The 23,465-nt window shown below is 39.6% G+C and overlaps 1 protein-coding gene and 2 non-coding genes across 4 annotated transcripts; all 3 read right to left on the bottom strand.

Annotated features, from left to right (window-relative positions):
- Window positions 1-853: 853 nt before the first annotated feature.
- LOC118157575 (eukaryotic translation initiation factor 3 subunit A-like) lies at window positions 854-23,019 on the bottom strand. Of its 2 annotated transcripts, XM_035311974.1 has the most exons (18): window positions 22,790-23,019; window positions 21,623-21,794; window positions 20,494-20,598; window positions 19,601-19,699; window positions 18,926-19,042; window positions 18,424-18,609; window positions 15,428-15,775; window positions 14,771-14,875; window positions 13,781-13,894; window positions 13,377-13,499; window positions 12,346-12,499; window positions 11,326-11,510; window positions 9,656-9,747; window positions 5,726-6,397; window positions 5,580-5,695; window positions 4,052-4,226; window positions 3,517-3,686; window positions 854-2,132 (listed from the first exon to the last, which is right to left on the bottom strand). In XM_035311974.1, exons 1-18 carry the CDS (start codon window positions 22,924-22,926, stop codon window positions 1,891-1,893), a joined length of 3,312 nt encoding a protein of 1,103 aa, XP_035167865.1. In that variant the 5' UTR covers window positions 22,927-23,019; the 3' UTR covers window positions 854-1,890. The 2 variants fall into 2 exon arrangements, with proteins under 2 accessions (XP_035167865.1, XP_035167864.1); XM_035311973.1 differs by having other exon boundaries at window positions 5,580-6,397.
- Window positions 19,127-19,259, bottom strand: LOC118157579. The gene has a single exon (XR_004746678.1). It is a non-coding gene; the product is annotated as a small nucleolar RNA SNORA19 (small nucleolar RNA).
- LOC118157580 lies at window positions 19,880-20,003 on the bottom strand. Its single transcript, XR_004746679.1, has one exon. It is a non-coding gene; the product is annotated as a small nucleolar RNA SNORA19 (small nucleolar RNA).
- Window positions 23,020-23,465: the final 446 nt, after the last annotated feature.

Raw genomic sequence — 23,465 nt, 5'->3', positions numbered from 1 at the left:
CAACGAGTCCAGCGGAGGCTGGAGCCATGGGAAGGGGGCTTGGGCAGGCTGGAGAAGGGAGAGTTTTGGGGAACCTTTCCAGGGGGCTTCCAGTACCTACTAGGTAGTTATACCATCAGGCTTTTCACTGCAGCGTAGGACAGGAAGATGAGGAGCATCAGGTAGAAGCTGGACCAAAAAATACAAGTTTTTTCACTGTGGGAACAGTCGAGTATTAGGACAGGTTGCCCTGAAAGGTCGTGCAGTCTCCATCCTGGGAGCTTTTCAGGACTGGCCTGGGTAAACTTGGCTCTGTAATGCAGTCTGACTTCACAGCAAGAGGGTGGCCTATAGCCCTCCTGGTGTCCCTTTTCAACAGCTGTCATTCTGCAATTTTTGCCCCAGTGCAAGTACAGCAACAGGTAGCTCAACAGCAGCCACAGGACCCACTAACTGCATGAGGCACACACATACACACATAGAAATACATAGAATAACACCATGGCTCTGAAGGAATCCTGGCAGTCAGCAAAACAATGAAGTGACAGGCTCCAGTAGCACAAACAGCTGGCCCTCAGATTAGATGTGTATGACAGCAAGTTTATAGATGTGTATGACAGCAAGTTTATCCAGAGCAGTGAATAGGAGCTGGAAAGCTCGGAAAAGGGCAGGAAAAGGGTAGGAAGAGAAACATCATAACATTTGTTCATACATACTACAATTAAACAAGACTTAACTCAGGAAGAAACAAGCCCAGGTCCTCTCACTTTCTCCTTCAGACAGTACAAAACCAGATAAGCATGCAAAAAAAAAGTTAAAACTGGCATTAAAATGCAGCATGGGAAGTTACTAAAAAGTCATGACACTGTAGAAGCTAATTCCATAAGTTGTTTATTTATCATCGAAGAAACACACAGCAGCAAGTTCTGTGCCGGCTTCAGTATGACCAGTAACTGTTGATCTGCATCCCAAAATTGAAGTCAACACAGCCATTACTACAAATCACTTTTTTTTGAAAGGGAAAGAATTTACCCTGAAGACAAAGAATTGGGGAAAAATTCAACAACTTCTCCAAAACCACACATTTTAAATATGACAATATTTATAAATCCTTGAAAGGCATGAGTTATCCAGTAATGGAAAAGCAGTTGTGCTATTGGCAACAGAAAATACATCGCAATATGCTTACCAAAACACTTAAATCGTAGAAGCTTTACGTTCTGTGGTTGTACACTGCAGCAGTATACAGTACTGGAACAATGACTGCAACGTGGCTTCATGTAATGTATTCAAGTAAATCTACAGAAAATATCCCAGTGTAGCTAATGCTCATCATGTGTATTGTGTTTAATTCCAATTTAAACATACTGAATTTAGGTAATAAAATGCAACTCTCAAACTGCCTGCCCTCAAAGATCCCTATTGTAAAAAGAGGGGGGTTGTATCCCCCCCCCCTTTGTTTTTTTTCCTAATTATGGCAATTGATCTAGCTCTGCTTTTTCAGTAATTGCACTGTGTGAACAGAGGTGGTTTCATACGCATGTTTGGTGATGATAATACCCCATTCCGAATTAAGAAAGACTAAAAATAAAAAGGTCAGCTTGTTTTGGTGCAAGATAGAAGCAGTACTCAAGACAGCTTTTGGGCTTGCTTCTTTTTATTTTAGCAACAAATGATCCATGAAATAAGCATCATTTGAAATTTCAAAACCTGGCATTCAATTTCCAACCTTCTGCTGTGAGTTTTGTGCATGATCAATCTATATGAGTAAGTAATTCAAGCTCATGCTTTCATGTTACCTCAAAACATTTGTTAAAGAATTCCAATTCAGAATGTTTATAAGCACAAATATAATCTGTGGATTCAATCAAATCAAAGCTAAAACATCGGTTAAACTGTTTTGATATCCACCTAACGTCGTACAGTGGTCCACCCTTCTTCATCTGTCTCATTTTTAGTACGACGAGCGTGCTCACGCTCCTTTTCTGTTTTCCAGGAGCCCTTCTCCTTCTCCCCATCTCTTTCTCGATCTTTTGGTGCTGCTGGGGGAGCAGCAGCTGGAGGAGCAGCAGGAGCAGGAGCTGATCGCCGAACTGCTTCACGTTCTTCCCCACGTTCTTCTCTCCTATCATCAGCACGCCGCCATGAGCTTGCTGCAAGTACAAGAGACAATAAAACAACCTTTGTCAGATTCAACCAGCAGCCTGCAAGAGTTTAAACAAGCAAGCCTAGCACTGACAGTCCAATTTACTGATTCTCAGTCTTGCCAAGAGCTAACATGAAGATGACAGCCAAATGCACAGCTTAATTTTATAGTGAAGTAACAGCCAGGAACTACTCGAGCCTCTTTCCAGATTCAGGATTGCTGTGAGCAACTCAAGTGTCATCTTTAAAACACTAACTGCAATAAGAATGTTCTGTTGATGGACATGGTTTTCTAATGTAAAAATACATCCTTATATTATCAGAATTAAAAGCACAAAAGCATCTCCTTAGAAATGAGTGAACCCTGCAAATAGAAAATTCCTGACTGAAAGCAGTTGTGGAAATCTTTAGGTGTTCAATGTCTCCAGAGACAGCACCTTGCTGTTCCGCCTACTGAAATCAGAGGTAGATATGACACTGGATTACACAACCCCACTGACGATGGCCTTCAGCGTTCTTCACTACATGAAGAATTCTTCATTTCCACCAAAAGGATTTAAAAATTCTAACCCAGCTACGTATGAACAAAGCTGTCAATACCAAACCAGAGAGTCAATCAACAAAACAGTTCTTGATATATTTTTTAAAATAAGTATCTCCACCCTGAGAGCCCACCCACCAGCTGGCAGTCCCATACGACATGTTGTGCTCCAGTTTGCTCTCTGAGATTGGCTGCATGACAGCGCCCATGTCCGCGGAGCACCAACACTCAGGGTGGAAACCAAACAAGCTTCTGAACGGGACAAGTCCAGCATTGGAGATGTGGTATCTCAGGCTGGATGTCTTTGCTGTTTTTTTTCTTTTTCTTCCTTTTTTTTTCTTTTTTGTTTTTTTTTCCTCCAGGCAGCAAAGTATAAATTATCATACATAATTAAACCTGGTTAATGTACATAATTAAAATAGGTTATTCATCAAAAATAAATATCATTAATGGTGTGAAACCCGCAAGGCCTTATTTGCAAATATTTTCCTCAGTTTTGAGAAGGAGGCAGAAATGTTTTCTGGGACATTTATCTTGATAGTTAAACTACAAGGATTTAATTCACCCCTAATGTAATGCTACTCTGATAACTGCAAACCTGAAGTTTTCTTATCCTTCTACTGCAGGTGCGAACTGCTACTATGATAGCAACGAGTAGGAAGTAAGAAACGTTAAGATTCACAGAAAAGTTTTCAACAATAAAGCTTCTTTTCCATTACTTTTTTAAGTAACAAGAGTTTAAAGTGGCTGAAAATAAAACTTACTCCCATTTTGCCACATCCTAGCACTGCCAGAGTAACGTGAAGGACCTGTATTAAACGTGAGCCTTTAGAACAATAAAACAAACGTACGTTCTTCGCGGTCAGATCTGAGTGGTGGTCCTCTTCTGGGGGGTAGATCTCTGTCATCAGCACGGCGATCTCGCATGTCACGACCACCTCTGTCCCATTCTTCACGACGACTTGAATCCCTCCAGCTCGAGTTTTCCTCAGCTGGTCCTCTTCTCCAACCAGCGTCATCCCTGTTGCCATTCAAAACATACGACTAACTGTTAACATTTTACCTTTGCTGCAGAAAGAAGTGATAATAAATTACAACACATTTTCAGGCCCAGGGGTCTCTTTTTAATACACTGACTTCCAAAATCTTTTATCTTTTTCTGGAGCCTAACATGAAATTGTCCTGTTGTACAGAGGGAGAAAGATACTTGAAAGCAGTAAAACCCAGAATGCCACTGTCCATTTGTTGCCTTAACGCACTTCATTTCATACAACCTAGCCACTGTTCTTCTCACTAGGTGATGTCCCATTATTTCTTAAACAGCAAGGCACTTTTTTTTTTTTTAAACAGAAACATTCAACACGTGTTTAAACAAAGGAGTCAAACCTGGGACGCCTGAAACGATCATCTCGATCAAAATCCCTCTCTCTGTCGAATTCACGGTCCTTCTCGTTTTCATCACGGTCCTTGTCTCTGTCCCACTCACGGTCTCCAGGGGGCCTGGAGTCTCGGGGAGGCCCCCAGCTGTCCTCACGAGCCTTTTCGCGCTCTCTCCATCCCCCTGTAAGCAACAGTCAGAGGAACCTGTGAGTGACTGACATCTGGTCCCTGTCTATACGCAAAGAATCGTTTACTTCCCATAGAGAAACTGCTGATTCAAGTTTGGATCACCTGAGCATCCTACTCAAGATGCTTGTCAGAAATGTGCACTTCTGAGTAGGAAGCATTGACAAAGCTGTGTAGAAACTGCCTCATTTAAAGGCAGAAATAAATACCTCACACCAGGACTGCCTGTGTCAGTTGAGCACAGAGCTGAATACGCCCCGTGTTTTCTGGCTGCAAAATGCCATCACCCTAAAGGTCTTGTGCGAAGCAAGTAGAGAAAGAAGGAAATGGGGTGGTTCGGACTGCAGACTCCTTCCCGAAAATCCACAGCTGAGAAAATTTTAGGCAAACAAATCTGTAAGAACTTGCTGCTCTTTAAAGCACTGCTTTAAAATGGCTGTCATTCACTATGAGCCTACACAGCGCACCCTGAAATGCTGTTCACTTACTCATGAATAAGAGTTCTTTATTACACAGCCTTCTTTAAAAAAATTGGAATAAGGAGAAAGCTATTGCAGTGCAAATATCATGACTTATGCTAATTTTGCTACTAGCTTGAATTACAGAATTAATGCCTGCTTTAGAGAGCTGATGTGGCAGCTGTAAATATTTAAGTCTGAATAAAAAAGAACCAGGAAATCAATCACAAACATTCAACTATCATCAATGGTTTTGAACAGAATCAGGAAGGAGGTGTAGCAGTCACCACCCGCAAGACTTCGGACTAGAAATAAATCATCCAAGAACAGGCCAGTAGTGCAGGTCAGGAGGGACCTCAGAAGGTCAGCTAGTCTGAACTGCTACTCACAGCGGGATTTTCAGAAAGGTATACAAAAAGGCAAAAAATAAAAAAGGAATGGTAGGAACAGGAATAGTTTTGTACACTAAAAACAACCACCTTACCAAACCCAGACCCACCTGAATGATGCATCAAAGCCCTTCCTAGTGCATTGCTTTCAGACAGAGTAGGGAAAGAGACCAAGGCGTGCTCATCTAGTGCTATCATTTCTCTCCCATCAAAGCATTAAACTTGTGTATTTTGTTTTTGCATACAGTAAATACCAGCGTTACTGTGTGACCTTAAGATATCTTCGAGGCGAGCAATAAACGCTGCTGCATTTTGCTGTGTGTGCTTTGTTTGCGTAATTCAGCCAAACGGAAAGGATTAATTACACCAAGTAAAGGAGCGCTCATATTAGTGCGATTTTCAGCGCAGACATTTTCAGAGATGGTTCCCCTCTGACACCTCCACGCTCAGCTGGGTTAACACGTGCTTTGGAGGCAAGATTATCGTATTAGGTTATTTTACCTGGTTTCCCGAATGGTCTCCAGGGACCTGGCCTGGAATCTTCACTGCTGCGCCACGGCCCCCGGTCATCATCTCTCCTGGATAGCCTGTCGTCATCGGCGTTGCGCCACGGCCCCCTGTCGTCATCCAGCCCGCGCCTGGGAGGCCTGTCATCATCCAGCCCGCGCCTGGGACCCCGGTCATCATCCGCAGCCCGCCAGCTGCCTCTGTCGTCATCCAGCCCACGCCTGGGCGGCCTGTCGTCATCCAGTGCCCTCCTGGGCGGCCTGTCGTCATCCAGCCCGCGCCTGGGACCTCTGTCGTCGTCCGCAGCACGCCAGCTGCCCCTGTCATCATCCAGGCCACGCCTGGGCGGCCTGTCATCATCCAGAGCACGTCGCGGCGGCCTGTCGTCATCCAGCCCGCGCCTGGGCGGCCTGTCATCGTCCAGAGCACGCCTGGGAGGCCTGTCGTCATCCATTCCGCGCCTGGGACCCCTGTCGTCATCTGCAGCCCGCCAGCTCCCTCTGTCATCATCCAAGGCACGTCTGGGCGGCCTGTCATCATCCAAGGCACGTCTGGGCGGTCTGTCATCATCCAAGGCACGCCTGGGCGGCCTGTCCTCCTCCCCCTCGCGCCGAGGTGGCCTCTCTTCATCCCCTTCGCGCCGAGGTGGCCTGTCCTCACTCGGTTCCACCGAGGGACGGTCCTTCTCTTCTGCAGCACTTCGCCGGGGCAGATCGTCCCCTCGTCGGGGCAGGTCATCCGCCCGCCGGGGCAGGTCATCCCCTCGCCGGAAAGGTCTATCATCATCTCTTGCTTCTCCTCGACGCCAGTCTCTACAAAATCACAAGGAATAAGCAAGTAGAAAGTGACATCTAGAAGATGTTTTTAAGTTTTGGAAGAATAAGGGAGGATACAACTACTACTGAGCTGTGAGATAAAAACAAGACAGTATTAATTTCCATTTAGACTCAAATGGGTAGTTTTCTCCTCTAAAAAACCTGTGGATTATTTTGAAGTAACAGATATGTAGAGAAATGTTTATAAAGTTCGTAAGAACAAATATTTAATTCATTCATACCGAGGTTGTTTCAGAGTTTTAATTTAAAAGAAAAAACGATTTTAGAATCATAAACTATTACTGATTTTCACTCTGAGGCTGGTGAGGCACTGGCACAGGCTGCCCCCAGTGCCCAAGGCCAGGCTGGGTGGGGCTTTGGGCAGCCTGGGCTGTGGGAGGTGTCCCTGCCCATGGCAGGGGTTGGAACAAGATGGCCTTTGAGGTCCCTTCTAACCCAAACCATTCTGTGGTTCCCGGATAATATCATTTTTAAACTATCATTTGCCAATGGAATGACTCCTCCATTTTTAGATTTTTCCCCTCATGTGACAATTTTAGAGTTCGTATTTCAGCTCCCGTCCTTTCCTGCTTGGAACTTTCACAACTCCCACTTGAAAAGTTTACTGAAACTGAGCCAAACAGCATCAGATAAGCAAAACACAGAACATGTGAAACCTGCCTGCACGATACTGCATAGGAGACATCTCAGAGAAACAACAACCAGGGATGCCTTAATACAAAGAACACAATGGAATGATACTGGTACAATGCAATCTGTAACTCGTGTTTCAGTAGCCTCTAGAAGTGCTACATGCAGAGATCTTCTGGAGCTGGGAGCATGCCAACAGCTTCTCCAAACTAGACAGAAACATGCTGGGAAAGTTCGCACCAGAGTGTCTACCGCTGTTACAGGTTTCTAACTTTTTTTTGTTGCTTCTCTTAACTCAGCCACAAATAGCAGAGGCATGAGGTCAACTCTCCTTTTCTATTTACTTTGGCTTAATACTGCTATCAGCAAATACTTACGTGCTTCTAGACAAGAGGTAACTCTAATGATCTGTGCTGAGGTCTGGCAGCCTGCAGCACTGCCCTGCCCCTCTCAGTGACTCCGTTAGTTCCATATATATTACATCTACGTTAGCTGCCAGTTCCCTGTTCCAACAAATGCCCAGTTCCTGAGAGCACTGCAACGATATTCTGTGCTCTAGAGAGAAAACAAGGTACCACCATACCATGACTTTTTCTGCTAAAAAAAACAGATTTTAATTAACTCCTACATAGTACTTTAACTCCTACATAGGAAATGTTAACATCTTCTTTCCCAGCTGCAGTATTAGTAATATTTTGATATTGGCAATGACTTTCTTCTCTCCCTGACAAAACTTTGTATCTACCACAGCAAGATCAGTAGTTTTATCTTCCCCTCTTGCTTCCTATAGCTAACTACTGTTCTTGCACACTGAAGGATCAAAGTCACTACTTCCAGTCCAGTTGTGAAAAAGCCAGCGCTGTCCAAGAGACAGTGTTATGTATCACAACACAGCCGCTAGCTGTCTGAGACAGCCCGTCCTTGCTGACCTCTTCCGTATTTCTGTCATCCGGTTTTGCTTGTAACTGGAGTCACGGTTTGGAAAAGACGGAGAGCACTGAAACGAGCCGATCACCTGGAATGCAGTGCTCTGGGGATAGCTGCACAGGACAGCTGGCTGCTCCACAACTGCCAGGACCTGCGTGCTAGTTTTGCAAACAACTTTTAGCTGCAGATTAAATCTCATTCCCTGCCTCTGCCTTTTTTCCTTTTATTGCTAAGCTCCAACTGAAGTTCTATGAGGGGCTTCTAAAGAATGCAGAATAACACCTTCTGCAGTTATGCCTGAGCACTGCCATTTATTTTTGTTAGCTTTCTAAGCTGGGAGAAAGGAAATAACTGAGAAACGTTCTGTTTTACTTAAAATTCCATAGAGATGATTTAAATTCTTTTCAGTATTTTAGTAAAAGGCAAAAGGAAATCCAAAGTATGCCTAATTTTTCCTCCTCAGCAGCCATTCAGCTCAATTTGGGCGGAAGCTGAGTAATAACAAAGGTAACACTTCTTCAGAAAAACCTGAATATGTGATTGGAAAGTGAATGTGTCACCAGCATTGTTCTGTTTTTTAAAAAATGTATCACTGAAGCATATAAACAGATGCAATAAACACTTACGCAAGTAGTTAAATGCTTCACCTGAGAGTTTCATCCCACTTTTGATTTTGTGATTGGAGAAAAAGGGAACTGCTACCAAGAAGGGCAGCGCAGCTTTTAAAGAAAGAATGAAACACTATTTTGTTTATCAGAAGATCATACTCTTCCAATATGTTAAAAGAAATTACTAGAGGGAAACAGCAAATTGGTTTCCTTCCACTGCAGTCAGAGTAAGCTGTAATGGATTGAAATTGCTGCACTGAACATTAAGGTTAGACATTTATAAATATCTAATCTGTAAGGCTAATTAAGCAATAAAACATACTGCCAATCAGAGCAAGCAGTGGTATTTTCATCAGCACAGGCTTTTAAAAAAAATAGACGTGCATCATCAGAAATAGTTTATGCACAAGTCATCCTGTTGTGGAGCAGAAGGATGAACCAATTTTAAAGACCTTTTCTTCTAAAACCATATAAACAGTCTTCGTTATCACTGAATATATCCAAAACACCTAAAAAGCAAAGATGTGAACAAGCATCTAAAAAAAGGTGCAAAGTGCTTTCAGAATATTCTTACCTTCTCTGTTCAACACAGTCTTTCAGAACTTAGTTTCAGTTTATGGCACACATTTTTTGTTCTGTGAGCCATTCTGTGACTTCAGTGGCTGAATTTTGACTTTCACCTGTCTTAAATATTATTATCAGCTTTCTAAATGGAAAAATCTCAAACAGTTCCATCATCCAGGAACTCTTCATCTGTTTGTTATCCTTCCCTGATCTGTACTTATACAACTGACACCAATGTCTGAGTGGGATGCAACGTTTTAAATTTAAAAAGAAACCAAGTAAGCAAGTTTATCAGATGCAGAAGGCCTTCAGCCAGCCTCCATGTATCTAACCTAAATAAAGGAGGAGCGTTATCTGAATCAGTTCCAAGATAAAATCTCCTCCCATTCTGAGATTCTTACAAAGCAATCAGAGGGTAACTTGCAGAACTGTAAAGGCATTCAGTTAGTGCAGCGTTAGTAGTACCAACAAAAGGGAGCCCCCACAGACTGAGCCCAGTAATTACCTTTCCACTGGAGCTCGTCGCCATTCAGATTCCGTCTCACCACCTCTTCTCCAGGAGCTTTCAGACTCCCCTCTATCACCCCAACGAGATTCCTGTATATATCAAAGAAAATTAGGAACATCCTCTTGTATACATTAGAATAAAGACTTTCAGCATATAAAGTTACACCGTTCAGGGCATGCTGCGCCATTAAAAACTCCGTTGTTACACTGTAGGGAATACTAAACTATCAGGAGGTCGAGCAACCAAAGCATGTTCTTAACGAACTATGTTGTTTATGGCTGTTTTAAAACATTAAGATCCCTTTGTGCCACACATTTTACTAACAGGGTAGGATGCATGCTAAGTTAATACATTAAAAGTTTACGAAGAAGTCTATGAATGACAGCTTCAGTGAGCCATAGCTACCAGCTGATGACACAAAGACATAACAATTTCACTTTCCTGCTGTGTTACAGCTGTAGAAATGATTTAAGAAAAACTTTGTTTTGTGCTTTCTAATCACATCAGAAAATGTGACTGAATAAACTGTAAGCTCCATGCAGCAGAGACTGTTTTATTCTGGGTTTATATAGCACTGAACACAGGACCTCAAGGCATTCACACAAATGCTTACAGGGCAGAGCTATATATATACATATATATGTATGTATGTATTTAAGACAAGAGCATCTCTGCCCATTGCTGGACAAAGAGAATCCATTTGAAGTATTCCTAATGGATATTTATTCCTGAATTCCACCATAAGCAGCAAGTTAGGTAAACCACACAAAATAACTGATTTCAAATAATCACACATTTAAAGCAGGGTATTACAGCTTGCTACTGCTCTTTGAAAAATGTTTTAATTTGCCAAAGTTTACGCTTCAATACGGGGAAAACCACAAGTAGGGCAAGATCTCACATCCACTACTCTGAGTATATACCTCAATGTTTTCAATAATCTTATGTAAATGATCCCAACAAACACGGGCGAACAAAGAATTCCAAAACTGTGAGTGGCATTTTTCAAATGGTACAGATATCTTTCTCAGAACTTGAGTCAGCTTTTCCATATAGTCAAGTGCTAAGAATACCTCTTCTGTGGAAAAATACCAGTGATAATACAGTCTATCGGGTAAACAATCAAAACGATTTCTACAAGCTCTGCTTGCTTGTTTTCACAGTGCTACTCAATGAGGCATTCATTGAACAAGGACAATGGCTATGGTGGGTGAAATTTAAAACTAGGTCTCTTATTGATAAGGATCAAAAAAGTGGGAGTTTAGAAGGTTTATAGTACTCATTTCCATTTCTAAAATCATTAAAGATTTTATCTGCAAAATAACTTTCTCTTTGTCTCCCATTGGATTGGGATAATGACATTCCCCAATACTTTAACTTGTAAAAGGGAAGTCGCTTTTTTTTAAAAAAAATTTATTGTGTAACTCTTTATTCATTCATCAGGACTTTATTTAGTTTTTGAACAACCTGATGATTTGGTAGTTTCTTTGCTTTATTACAGATTACAGATCCCAATAAGGAGCTAAAAGGGACGCTAATAATTTAACTATTAGTCACTTGTGCCACCACATATTTTAACCTCTTATTTTACAGTGTTGCCAACGTTTTCCAAATAATCTAGAGAAAAAGGATCAGTCAAGAAAACACACCTGCAAGTATTTACCCACCTTTCTTGAAAATGGGTCATCCAGACCTCTTCGTTCTTCTTCTCGACGACGCTCTCTTTCTTCTATCTCCATTTCTCTTTGACGTTTTTTCTTCTCTAGTTCTTCCAGTTTTTTGACACGTTCTTGGTATTCACGCTGTTCCTGCTCACGTTTCTCCCGCTCTATGCGTTCCTTCTCCTCACGCTCTGCAGAGTTGGAAAAATAAGAATGTATTATGAATTACATTACTTTGCTATATCCAAAGAAAGGTTACAAATTCCAAAGCAATAGGAAAAGAACCCTTGATACATTCATGACCCTGACACCTTGAACAATAGCTACTAGATAGGACAGTAAGAAGAACATTCCAATATCCACGTGTTACTTAGACATACAGACCACAAACGTGCCACTTAAATTAGAAGAGGTTACAGAAAAAGTCAGCTGCTACGATCCTAAGTTTGATATCCAGGACCTCTGGATTTATTTATTTGTTTTTAAATATTCTGTGATCGTGAATTCAAACACACACTGAAAAAATCTTAGTTGTAATCCAATTTACAAGTAGGACAGAGATTTACCTCAGGTTACTTATCTCTCCTGAAAGCTTTGAAACGGGCTACCAGAGAAAACAGTTCACAAAGCGAGTTGTTTACAAAGTCTTGGGTTCTTGATCTTTTATTATCTTATATTCCCCTTCTACTCTTTCAGATGTATGCAAAGAAGGGATCAGAACGCAAGTTAAATGAGTAAAACCAAAAACTTGATTTTTCATTAGCCTCCCTCTTACTTTATCTCCTCCTTTATTTATGTCTGAGGGAATGTGAGGGCAGGAAGCACTCATTTGCTTTCATTTTTCCTTTCCCCTGTGAAGCTCTGCCTTCATCTCTATGCTGTACATGCATGCATTCAGAAGGTGTACTAGGTAAAATGCAAAGGTAAAGTAACTAATAGCAACAGAGCCTTTACCACTGACTGAAGAGTAGAAGACTTCCTTCAGTACTGTGGAAACAGAAAAGAGAATAATATCCTTGATCATACCTTTAAGCAGTTGTTCTTCTCGTAATCTTTGCTCTTCTTCCTCCTTTTCTCTGTAATAAGTAATGCGTCTTTCTTCTTTACGTTGTTTCTTGCGTTCCTCCAAACGATTACGCCTCTCTTCTGCTAGCCTTTCCTGGAACTGTTTGAGTTTATCCTGAAATACAAAGAACACACATGAAACCACCAGAACTGTAATGTTTAAGAGGTGGACAATTACACAATAAAGTTGCAGAGAAAAATAAACTAACTGCAACGTATTTCTGTTTACCATTTTAAGCTTCTTCTGCAGCAAATGTGATATAATGGAATGTACTCCTACTTGTAAGACAGAGCATGTACAACTTCAGTCATCTATTTGCATTTTTAAGGAAAGTAAATACATGACCTGGTTACTGACCTCAGTAAGTTACCTATAGCAGAGCATCATATACAGTTACTTATACACAGCTTTTTTCTTCCAATCAGTTCTTACTGCAACACAGCCGAATAATCAAAGCTACTGTCTCAGAAAACAGACTTTTCAAAAGGCAGAGCAAGAAACAAAGGCCTTGTTCTTTCCCTACCCTCTTGGTCTCATTTACTAAATTTTGCAAACATAAAATGTAACTTCAAGTACCAAATACTTGGACTATCAAAATAACTTCCAAATTCAAAGAAAAAGATAAAAACCAGGCAAGAAATTTCTATGCATTTCTCAGCTTCATTATTAAAGTATGCCACCACCATGGTAAGTCCAAGGACTTCTACAGATAGAGCTGGCTGCTCATATGGTACCCAATAATCTCTTAATAACTGTGTTTTTTTTAAAAAAACTATCTTTTAGATACTCATTTTCCACATAAGCTGTTTCAAAAATCGCCAGTAATACCTAGGAATGGGTGCAAGAATATAGCTAAAGCTGTAAGTTGTTTTATAATTCTGAGCCATTGTAGATTCTGATTTGTTTGTAATTTTCATTAAAAATCACTGGGCCACAAGTTGAGTTCCTCACTTCAGAGCAACATTTTATTACAATATCATTTGCCACGTACCTCATAAACTGTTCGTCGCGAGGCTTTGAGCCTGGCTTCAAATAAATCTCTATCCTCCAACATCCTTGAGAGTCTGTTCTTATGCTCAAGGGCTTTCTCACGCTCCAACTGCAAAGTGGTGATCTAAAAATAGATAATAAAAAGTTATATAGTAAGATTTTACTTCAGATATTTGCATTCAGTCTACCTCAAGTCACTACTCAAATGATCTTTTCCTCTTTTAGACCCAAGCCAAAAGAGGCTGCTGCCCACTGGCACAATAAAATCGGAAAACTAACACTTAATTTTTCATACCAACTTCTTTTCCCTTCTTCTCTAGGGTTGAGCCAGGAAAAAGACAGTGCCAAACTTCTACTTTTCATTTACAGCTAACAGATTTTTATCACCTGAATAAAAGTTCTTACCCTTTCCTCTTCCTGTTGCTCCCACAGCTCCATATCACGTACTCTTTGTTCCTCATAGGCAGTCTTTATTAAAGGAATTTCTTCTAAGCGCTTTGCCCTTTCAAAATAGTCAATCTAAATAAAGATAACATACCTTTAGAATGTCATAATGCAAAGAAATGTGGAACACAATCATCAACATCTCCTTAAAAAAAACAGTATCTGGAAATTCCTCCAATATATCTTTCTTTGTTACATAACAACACAGGACCAGCTCAGAGCTGCATCTAACTCAACACCTGGCTCAAGCACTGGCACCTAAGTGCCTTCCTAGGAAAGGATGCAGAAGAAGCAGGCATATGTACCATACTCCTCCTAGTAGTCTCTCAGCGTCGCGAATTTTCAGCTCCCCCTCACAATGAATTAACTGGCATCACATTCACAACTTTCTAGCATCAAATCAGTTTCCAGTGAACTTAATTACCACCAGCATCATATAACCTCTGGTTCTTTCCTGAAAACATGTAGAAGCCCTGGGCCCATGTAGTTTCACCTTGCACAGGTTGTATATTTTTATTTACTCTGGCAGGACATTCCTCACACTTACAATTACACAAGTTACAGGCAGATCCTCTTCTGCAAGCTAGGACTCTATCAAGGGATATTCTTCTGCTTCAGTAAGGAATAATACAATAATTAATTTAGCTCCTCTAATGGCCTTACTTTCTCCTGGCATTTCATCTTCTCTGAAGACTTTTCAATTACAAGTTTTCCCAAATACAACCCAGTTCACACACAACTTAAGGGCCCAGTTTCTAATCAACTCCAATAAACGTGACAAATTTGTGCATCAATCCTAGAAACACAGTTGCTTTTAATTTTTTAGCTTCGTATATTTAAAAAATGGTATTCAAAATGTTAATACATACACTCAAGTTCACAACCACTAAATGTTGTGGTTGTGGGACTAAAATGTTGCCTGCACAGCTTTGTAGCCTTAGTAGTTCGTACCTTTTTCTCCTGATTCTTCAGACGTTCCTGGAGTTCCTTCTTTTCTTTCTCCAGCTGTTCAACTTGTTTCGCCATAATGAAGTCAGGATCCAATTCTTCAAGATCCTACAGCCAAGTAAAGTTATCAATACAAAATAAAGCAAACATTTTTGTCCAAGTGCAGATTTAGTTATTTATTTAAGCTTCTGCAGTTTTCCCCATAACTTAAAAAAAAAAAAAAAAAAATGCATCAGAAGCATACTCAGTCTCTTTTCCTCTCTTCTGGGTAACTTTTATTTCATATTTAAAGCTCTGCAAAGCATTTGTATCCTGATTTTTAATTGAGACAAAGTCCAGGCACAACAAAACGGGATCTGAAGGTCTCTTTCATATATAAGATATTGCTTCAACAACAGGGAGGGGGAGAGGGAAGGAGGAATAAAAACAGCTGGATTTCATTCCTCCAGGTAAAATAGATCCCATGCAAATCCAGTATTAAGGCTCAACTTATTACACTGTTGAGCAACTTAAATATTTAAACGCCAAACTGTCATTCTTAATTCTAGGTGACTGTTTCTAAGACCAATTACAGTATTAAACTGGTAAAAACCATGACATTCAAGCAGCCTAGCAAAAAAAAAAGAAAAAAATTACTCAATACTTCAATAAGTTGCCTACCTCAATATCAATATCTTTAAATGCTTTAGCTCCCAGTTCAGTCTTCTTAATCTGCTCCAAGCGCTCCCGAACAGTCTTCTTTTTGATTTGCTCATGTTCTTGCAGGATTCGTTCCTTTTCTCTCTCCTTTGCCTCCTGGCGCAGTCTCTCTTCCTCAGCTTTCCGGACTTTTTGTAATTCTGCTTCACGCTGTTCCAGTTCTTCTTTTTCGCGCTGAATGTTTAAACTTTCAAGACGCTCTTTCCTTTCCTCTATAGTTTGACGACGTGCAAGAATACGCTGATGCTCCTTCCTTGAATTCTTTAAGAAGGCAGTGACTGCCAGCTGATGCTGCTCTTCCTTCTCTTGCTGAATTTGAATTATGAATAAGACAATGATGAATGTAGCATCTCTTTAAAAGGGCAGAAAGCATAGCAAATGCTTCTCAAAGAAATCTCAAAATTAATTTTATTCCCCAAACTTGCCAACTGCATGGAAATGTGACTGTAAGGGCAAATCTAATCAGTCCTCCACACGGCATATGAGGTAGAGTCAACTCAACAGAACCACGTGCAAATGGAGTCAGAAGCTGTCTGTATCAGACAATGTTCTGCAGTACCTGTTTTAGGTGTGGTATTTTCACAGTTAGTTCAGAAATACTGCACATATATATGCTAGCGACAGGTAAGACTCTATACTTGACAAAGGAGGGGGGACCTGACCTACCTCATTTCTCTCTACATATGTAATATAGAGCACTACATGTAGCGTATTTCATAGAAACGGGATCATTTTGTTGGATGATACCCTTCAGATCATCAACCACCATAAACTCCTTTGTTGTTAATGTGTTTAGGTTTTGTTTTAGAGCCATTTTAACTGAATTATGAAAAGCACTTGATTGCATATAGACCATTCTTTAAGCTTCCTTCTGACCACCCCACTATTCTGCTCCTGAGCTGTCTATAAGCTCTTTGTAGAGATTCACACTCTGCACTTGGCAAGGTCTAACTGCGCTAGCTGAGGGTGCTGCCTGTTTTAACCACTCCAGCAAACACTGCAGCCTCATCAGCTCACAGCAAGCACTCAGTTGTGCTGTTCGTGAAATGTGAGTTAGCTCAGAGGTATTTTTAGTAATCTGCCCCTTCCAGGGCATTACACAGAAACACTGCAACATCCCTACTTTGTTGCAGATCTGCAAGCACTTAAAGATAAATGAGGGTGCCAGAAACACAAAAATAAAAAGCTTCATATGAAATTAATGACTTTGTAAATTTTTATAAATTTGACAGAAATTGAGTTTTTATCCATTTGAAAAGTCACGTTTTTATTTGAATAGTGAAGAACAAAGATATCCATTTGTTCTAAAGCTTCTGCAATCCCATAGATCAATATTTAATACTAGTAATTATGCTAGTATCAATCACATGATCAAGTCTGTCTTATTCAGCTACCTGACGTGTCAGGTAGAAGACTACTTGTCATTTCTATCTATTAAGGATAAAATATGCTTTATTTGTATTTTATTTAAACCAACAATTCATCTGAATAAAACTCTTTTTAGGGGAAAACCTACATGAAAATATTCTGATCTTAAACACTACAAAACAGCTAACATGCGTTTAAGCTAACACAAGCAAGCTAGTATTTGGTGTCTTGATACAGTCCTACTTTGTGTGCTTATATTTTAGGAATATAACTTACTATTTCCAACTTGGATAGAGCATCCAATATGGACAGCTTGCTGTCTTTTTTCCGATAAGGAAAAAATGTTTTCTACATTTGCTAAACAATCTTTCTTTCATGAGCATGTAGCAAAGGAAAGAAATTTCACCTGCTCTTTTAGGACAAGTGAAGGTTTAAACTTGCCACAACCAAAGCACGCTGGCAATCCCAGTGTGACTTACACGTCGCTCCTACAGGGCTCTGCAGAACCTGAAATGTGAGCTCATCAGTGAGTCCGACCTTGAGTCCAACAGCCCCAATGAGAGAGAAAGACAAGTCAGTTCTTCAGGTGTGGGATCTTTGGTTCATTTTTTTAGATTCCACTATGAAGTCACATTACAGGTTCTTTAAAATGCGAGTTTCTCCAGAAAGATAACAGACAGCAGGCTCTGGATTTTCAAAAACACATGCAAAATTTTAAACAAGCCGTAGCTCTGTAGACCCAGCTATAGCTAAGTTATTACATGGTATATTCTAAACTTGATATGCAAAACCAACAATTTAAATTCATGCCTCTTGTGTACATTTTGACATTATTTTAGTTATGACCAAATACTAACTAGCTGGGTGCATTTAGGAACCGTTCTTTGCTCTTCAGAAGCATAAAAACACTTCTAGAAGAAAAAAAAATGTCAAAAAAATAGAGACTTCTAACGTGAGAGCGCACATTCATGAAAATAAATTATTAAAAAGTGTCAAGCTCTTAGTTTACATTTCTACTTAATGCACAATGTATTAAATGGAGCTCATTATTGACAAACTGCATCAGAGATCATTATCACAATGCTCTGAAAAGGGGGCAGCACACTTCTGAAAATAAGCAAATATACCGAAGCACCAACTTTTCTACTCAGATCCTTGCAATGTCCCATTAAATTAATCATTAGATAGCTCAGTGCCTTTCCTATGTCAGGGAAAGGCAAACCAAGCAACTTCTTGGTGTAATATTCATGTATGATCTCTCAACTTCAAAACAAATTTATCTTGCTACAGCAGAAAACTTTAATTAGAACAGTTATGCAACAGATGCAGAAGGATATCTGATCATTAACAAATGAATTCATGGCATACTGCATTTGTATATATTAACCTCAAGGATAAAGTATTTGAGAGGGGACAACAGTTAAAATATCATTACCACTGCAGAGAAAGCAGATTACTGGAATTAGCAGCAGATCAGACGAGCCAAAACTAATAAAAGGCTGCATAAGGGCAACTGGTAAGCATCACACAACACACTTGGGGGAATGTCAGGATTCGTCAATGTTTTCAGAACATTTAGGATTACTTACCAGCAAGTGAGGAGGCTTAATAACTGCAAGAGCCTTAGCCAGAGCTGAGGACATCGCAGTCAATTGGTTTCTAATTTGCTCAGAAGGCATGCTTTGTAGCTGAGGGCCCAGTGGAGCATCTTCTCTAGTACAGTAATTCAAATCCGAGCCAAAGCTCAGTGTCCGGGTAGTATGGTCAAGGCGAACCTTTGCAAAAAAAAACAAAGTGTGAAAAATAAAATATGACTGTATTATTTATTGCTTTTAAATGCTTTCTCTGTTGCTCTGCCTATGACCAGTGGAGGTCAACAAAGCAGAAATTTAAAAAATGTTTCTCAAACTAAGGGAAATGCCAAATCAGTAGAAGAAAAATAGTACTGAATATAATTTTGCTTAATTTCCATGTTTTATTTTTTAAAAATCACTATCTTCTTTGTGCTGGATGTCTACCAGCTAGTTTTCATTCACCGTAATACCCATGAATCCACTCACCACTTCACTGAAGTGCTCTGACAGCACTTACCTGCAAGTCACAATGTCTGGCTGCATCGACAATACTACGTTCCAGCTGGAAAGCATCTACAAAAGGAACCAGGGTAGCCAGACGAGAAAATTCAATGCTTTGATAGATCTGGGCCACCTATATATGAAAAGAAACATTAGGATTTTCTTTCAGTACTGTATTCAAATGTAACCTAAGATTAAAAGCCATCCCCCATGGCTTCTTTGTATAAAGGAGACTGGCAGCAGTAGCTACACACAGCTATGCTGCTAATTAGCCTTTACGGATTTCTTTAGCACACCAGAAATAACACTGCTCATCACTTATAATGAAAGCAGGTCAATGAAATGTGCATTTCAGAGAACACCTAGACAAAAAAAAAAAAAAAACACACACCCAAACCTTATTCCAAAAAGCTTGAAGACAACGAATTACCTTAAACAGAACTTCATAGATCTGTCATGAAGAAAATCTAGGCAAAGGACAGCATCACCGTACTCAACCACTATTACGTACAGTTACTTTGGCTGTACCTAAATGATGTACAAACCTGAAGATATGGGTTATATAAAGTATTTAGTGGTCTTTAATTGACAGAAGAAATTTAGTTCAGCATGGAAGTTTCCAGTTTAGTGTTCTTCCAAAGCGTTTTCTAACTCGCGCACACTTAGGAACGTACATTTTCCTGATTCATACCTGTTGCAGAAGGCGAAGAATAGTATTGTTTTGCAGGTGAGGAACATACAGCTGCAGTTCAGGTTCCTTTTCAGCTTGGTCTTTCACCCAGTTCAGAACCTATCAAAATTCTAAAAAGTTACCTAATCTGCACCAACACTTAACACTTCAACATTAAAGTACTAAGCCTTAAAAACTCCCATTTTACAGCTCATGAAACGAAACCATTTGTGTCCAGATACTAGGTTGTTTTACCAAAGTCAATCTTTTTATCAGAATCTTTTTATGATAGCTAACGCTTTTTGTATGAAGGTGACTGACAGTACTGGCAACATTAACCACACTGCTAATTTACCTTCAAGTTCTTTTTAGCACTTCAAATATCTTTGTTCCCACTATCAAAGAAAAAGAACGTGAAGTGCTTCGTTAATTGCAGAATTTACATTAACACAGTCAACAAGATCTCATGTAATTCCCAATACACTAGATTTAGGTAGCAAAAACCAGGGTATAGTTTTTATAGTTCAGATACTAAGTCTGTGGTATATTTTTTACACTTCCTACACAAGCCACTTGTATGCACACCTGCACAGTTGTCTCATTCCTTCATATTTAAGTAAAATTTAACTCAGTAGCATTTCCACTCTCAAGACCTTCAGATATATTTCCAAAATTCTGTGCCCTTACAGAGCACCCTAGAGGTCTGAATGAATTTTTATGCTACTTCAATAAGCTAGTGTGCTACATATATCAGCCACTATACACTTACAATTTTAATGGAATTTGACCGAACAAAGCCTCCTACTGAAAATTCTGGCAACAGAAAAAGCTAGCTGATATTTACCATAAATTGATATTTAAGTAACAGACTGTTAGCCAAGACCAATTGCTATGTACACAGCTACAAAACTTACCTTGCTGACACGGCTACATAACTTGAGCGGGTGAAAGTCAACTTCAAGCCAATTATAAAGTTCCTTCACTTCGGGAACAACATACTGCACTACGTTGAACCTCACCTACCGTCAACAACAACAACAAAACACAAAGATCTCAAAATAAATACAACAAATAGTTACATCTTAAGAATTTCGTATTTCAGAAGTTGAATAGGCATTACACGTACCTCTTAATACAGTTGATTTTTTTTAAATTAAAACATTTCTAATTACAGTGACAATAACTGTACACTATACCATCTAACCATATTTAACAATGGGAAACTAGACAAAAAACATAGCAGCAAAGTAATTATTTAGACTGAAGTGCCACCATCAACATATTAGAGACCTACAGTCCCACTACACAGACATAGGCTCGCATCCAAACTAAAAACTGTATGTCTCAGTTCATAAGTAAAAAAACAGACATTTTAAATTGTGTTTTTAAGGCAAACTGGAGAAGTTCCAGAAGAAAAATCAATATAAGCAGTAAAACAAACCTTGAATTTAAGTTATGTATGCAAATGAAAGGAAGAAATTCAAGCATCCTCTGAAAAGATCTATGACTGAATGCCTAATTTGTTTGTGAATACCCCAGAAGGGTCTGAAGACAGATAAATCTGGCCTCTCTTCTAATGAAGCAAAAGGATGTTATCATAATAAGCTAGAGTCCTTATGCTCCACTCTTTATCTGCCCCAAGCTTATTGGAACTACATTTAATAAACAAATAGGCTTCTATTTAAAGGGATTAAAAAAAAAAAAAAAAAGTTGGGGTTCACAACACTTTTAAGACCCCTCAGGGTTTGAAAAGCAAGCCATTAGTTGCTTGGGTGACATACAGGACAACACCAAAGACTACTCTGTACTGCACAGAAGGATTTGGGCCTCTCATTATCACCATTTCCAAACAGTCCTTCCTGTGAACCTGAATTTTCAACTATAACATGCTATAATGTAAGTTACAGTTAACCATTAACCACAAAACCATTTCAATTTTGAAACTGCCATCCCTTAACTAGATGCAGTGCTTCTAGAACAAAAAAAAAAGTCCAAAAATAAGACTCTGAGTTTAAGAGATCTGATCTAAACACCGCCACCTACCATATCATTAATAAGACTGCCACGTGTTGGCGGGGCCTGAAGACCTAGCAGGGTGGCCAGACGCCGCTGTTTTTCAACAATGATGCCATCCATATCCAGCAGGCGGGCGATATCAGTTCTCTCAGGAGTTATAGGAATTGACAGAGTGGCCAAAAGGACTCGAGTGGACATCCTGTTGACAAAGTATAACCACAAAAGATGAACTCCAAGAGAATACTAATTACTTCATTTTCATATACATGACAGTTCAAGAGTAGGAATGCCCAGCATCCATAATGCAGAACAGGAAAAAAAAAAAAAAACAGCAATAACAGAAAAGATGGCAACTGTGCAGTAAATACAGTACACAGTGTTCTTCAGTAATCAGAGGAAAGATTTTGATAACATGCTTTCATTACTTATACACGTATATATACACAGAGACAAAATAGATTTAAGCTCTGTAAAATATCAAAATAGTATAAAATAATGAAAACAGCAGAAAGCAGCACCTTTCCAAGCCTTCCAAGCTTACTTTATTCCAAATCCATACAAGTCATTTCGATTGCATTGCTTTTTAAGAAATTATTGCTAGAGGTGCCTTCTGATGTTACAATGCAAGTAACATTAAATATTTAAATGTTGACCTTAGTACCAGATGAACAAGAATGTAAGAATTCCTACAATGTTTATTTCCACCAGGCTCTGATTCTATAAATACCTGTAAATGAGTTTCAGAGTTTATTGCAGCCAATGCTTCTGCATGCTTCAAAACCCTTGCCAGATACCATACTTTACCACCAAAAAAATAAAGGTCATTTGGCTAAACACACTTGCAGATATTAAGCAAAAGTTTACTTCCCAAGACTTCCCTATTACTGGCATAGGTAACACCACACAGAATAGAAACCAAAAGCAAAAACTAGATACTTAAGCTTGCTTCGATTCCCTGTCAGTAACAAAGATGGAAGCTTAAATAAGGTGATCCCGATGTTCACATTACTTACACTGTAGCTTTGTAAAATACCTTTCTCTATTTTTGGGGGGGCAATTAGTACTGGCCACTTCAGGCAAAGCTGCTCATAGCCATACATATGATCTGCTTCTTTTGGGGGTACAACTTAGCTTATTTTTGAACATACAAGGTTAGAAACAGAATCAAAAATCACATTAAATATCTTTGCCCACCTCTGCATCTCCTCTTGCGTGAGATTCTTTCGCATTTCTCTCGACAAGTGATACAGTCGGTGAAGTGTGGATGCATGAAAAAGAGCGTTTCCTGATTTCCAGAAGACAGTTGACACTTTGTGATAGTAATTTGCCATCAGCTGTGGTTTGGGTGGTTTCTTAGACAAGGCAAATAGCCCATGAATATCCTCCACTGCTTTGAAAGCTTCCTAAAAAAAAAAAAAAACACACACTACTTTTAGAAAGTTTTTGCAACCCCACAAAAAGGGAAAAAAAATTAAAATTCACTAAAGACTATAAAACTATGACCAATAAGTCACACGTTGTGGATGCTCCATCCCTAGAGGTGTTCAAGGCCAGGCTGGGGGGGGCCTGGATAACCTGATCTAGTGGGTGTTATGATAAGGGTTGGAACTGGGTGGTCTTCAAGGTCCCTTCCAATCCAAGTCATTCTGTAATTCCACAAAGACTACCTTTATTTAATACCACTGAAAGCTGTGATCTCCAGTTCTGCCAGCTACATGTAATTAAAGACTTCTTTCTTAATAAAGAAATTATTTGGATGTACTGCAAACCCTTTAAACCCCTCTTATCTGCTACAAATTGGGAATTAAAGGTTATTTAATTTAAAAAAAAAAAAATCAGATTTTCAATCTACAAACCAATAAAAAAAACT

The sequence above is a fragment of the Oxyura jamaicensis genome, assembly GCF_011077185.1.
Source record: "Oxyura jamaicensis isolate SHBP4307 breed ruddy duck chromosome 6 unlocalized genomic scaffold, BPBGC_Ojam_1.0 oxy6_random_OJ106709, whole genome shotgun sequence".
In the NCBI taxonomy this organism is placed as follows: Eukaryota; Metazoa; Chordata; class Aves; order Anseriformes; family Anatidae; genus Oxyura; species Oxyura jamaicensis.
This window is presented reverse-complemented; position numbering and strand designations above follow the sequence as displayed.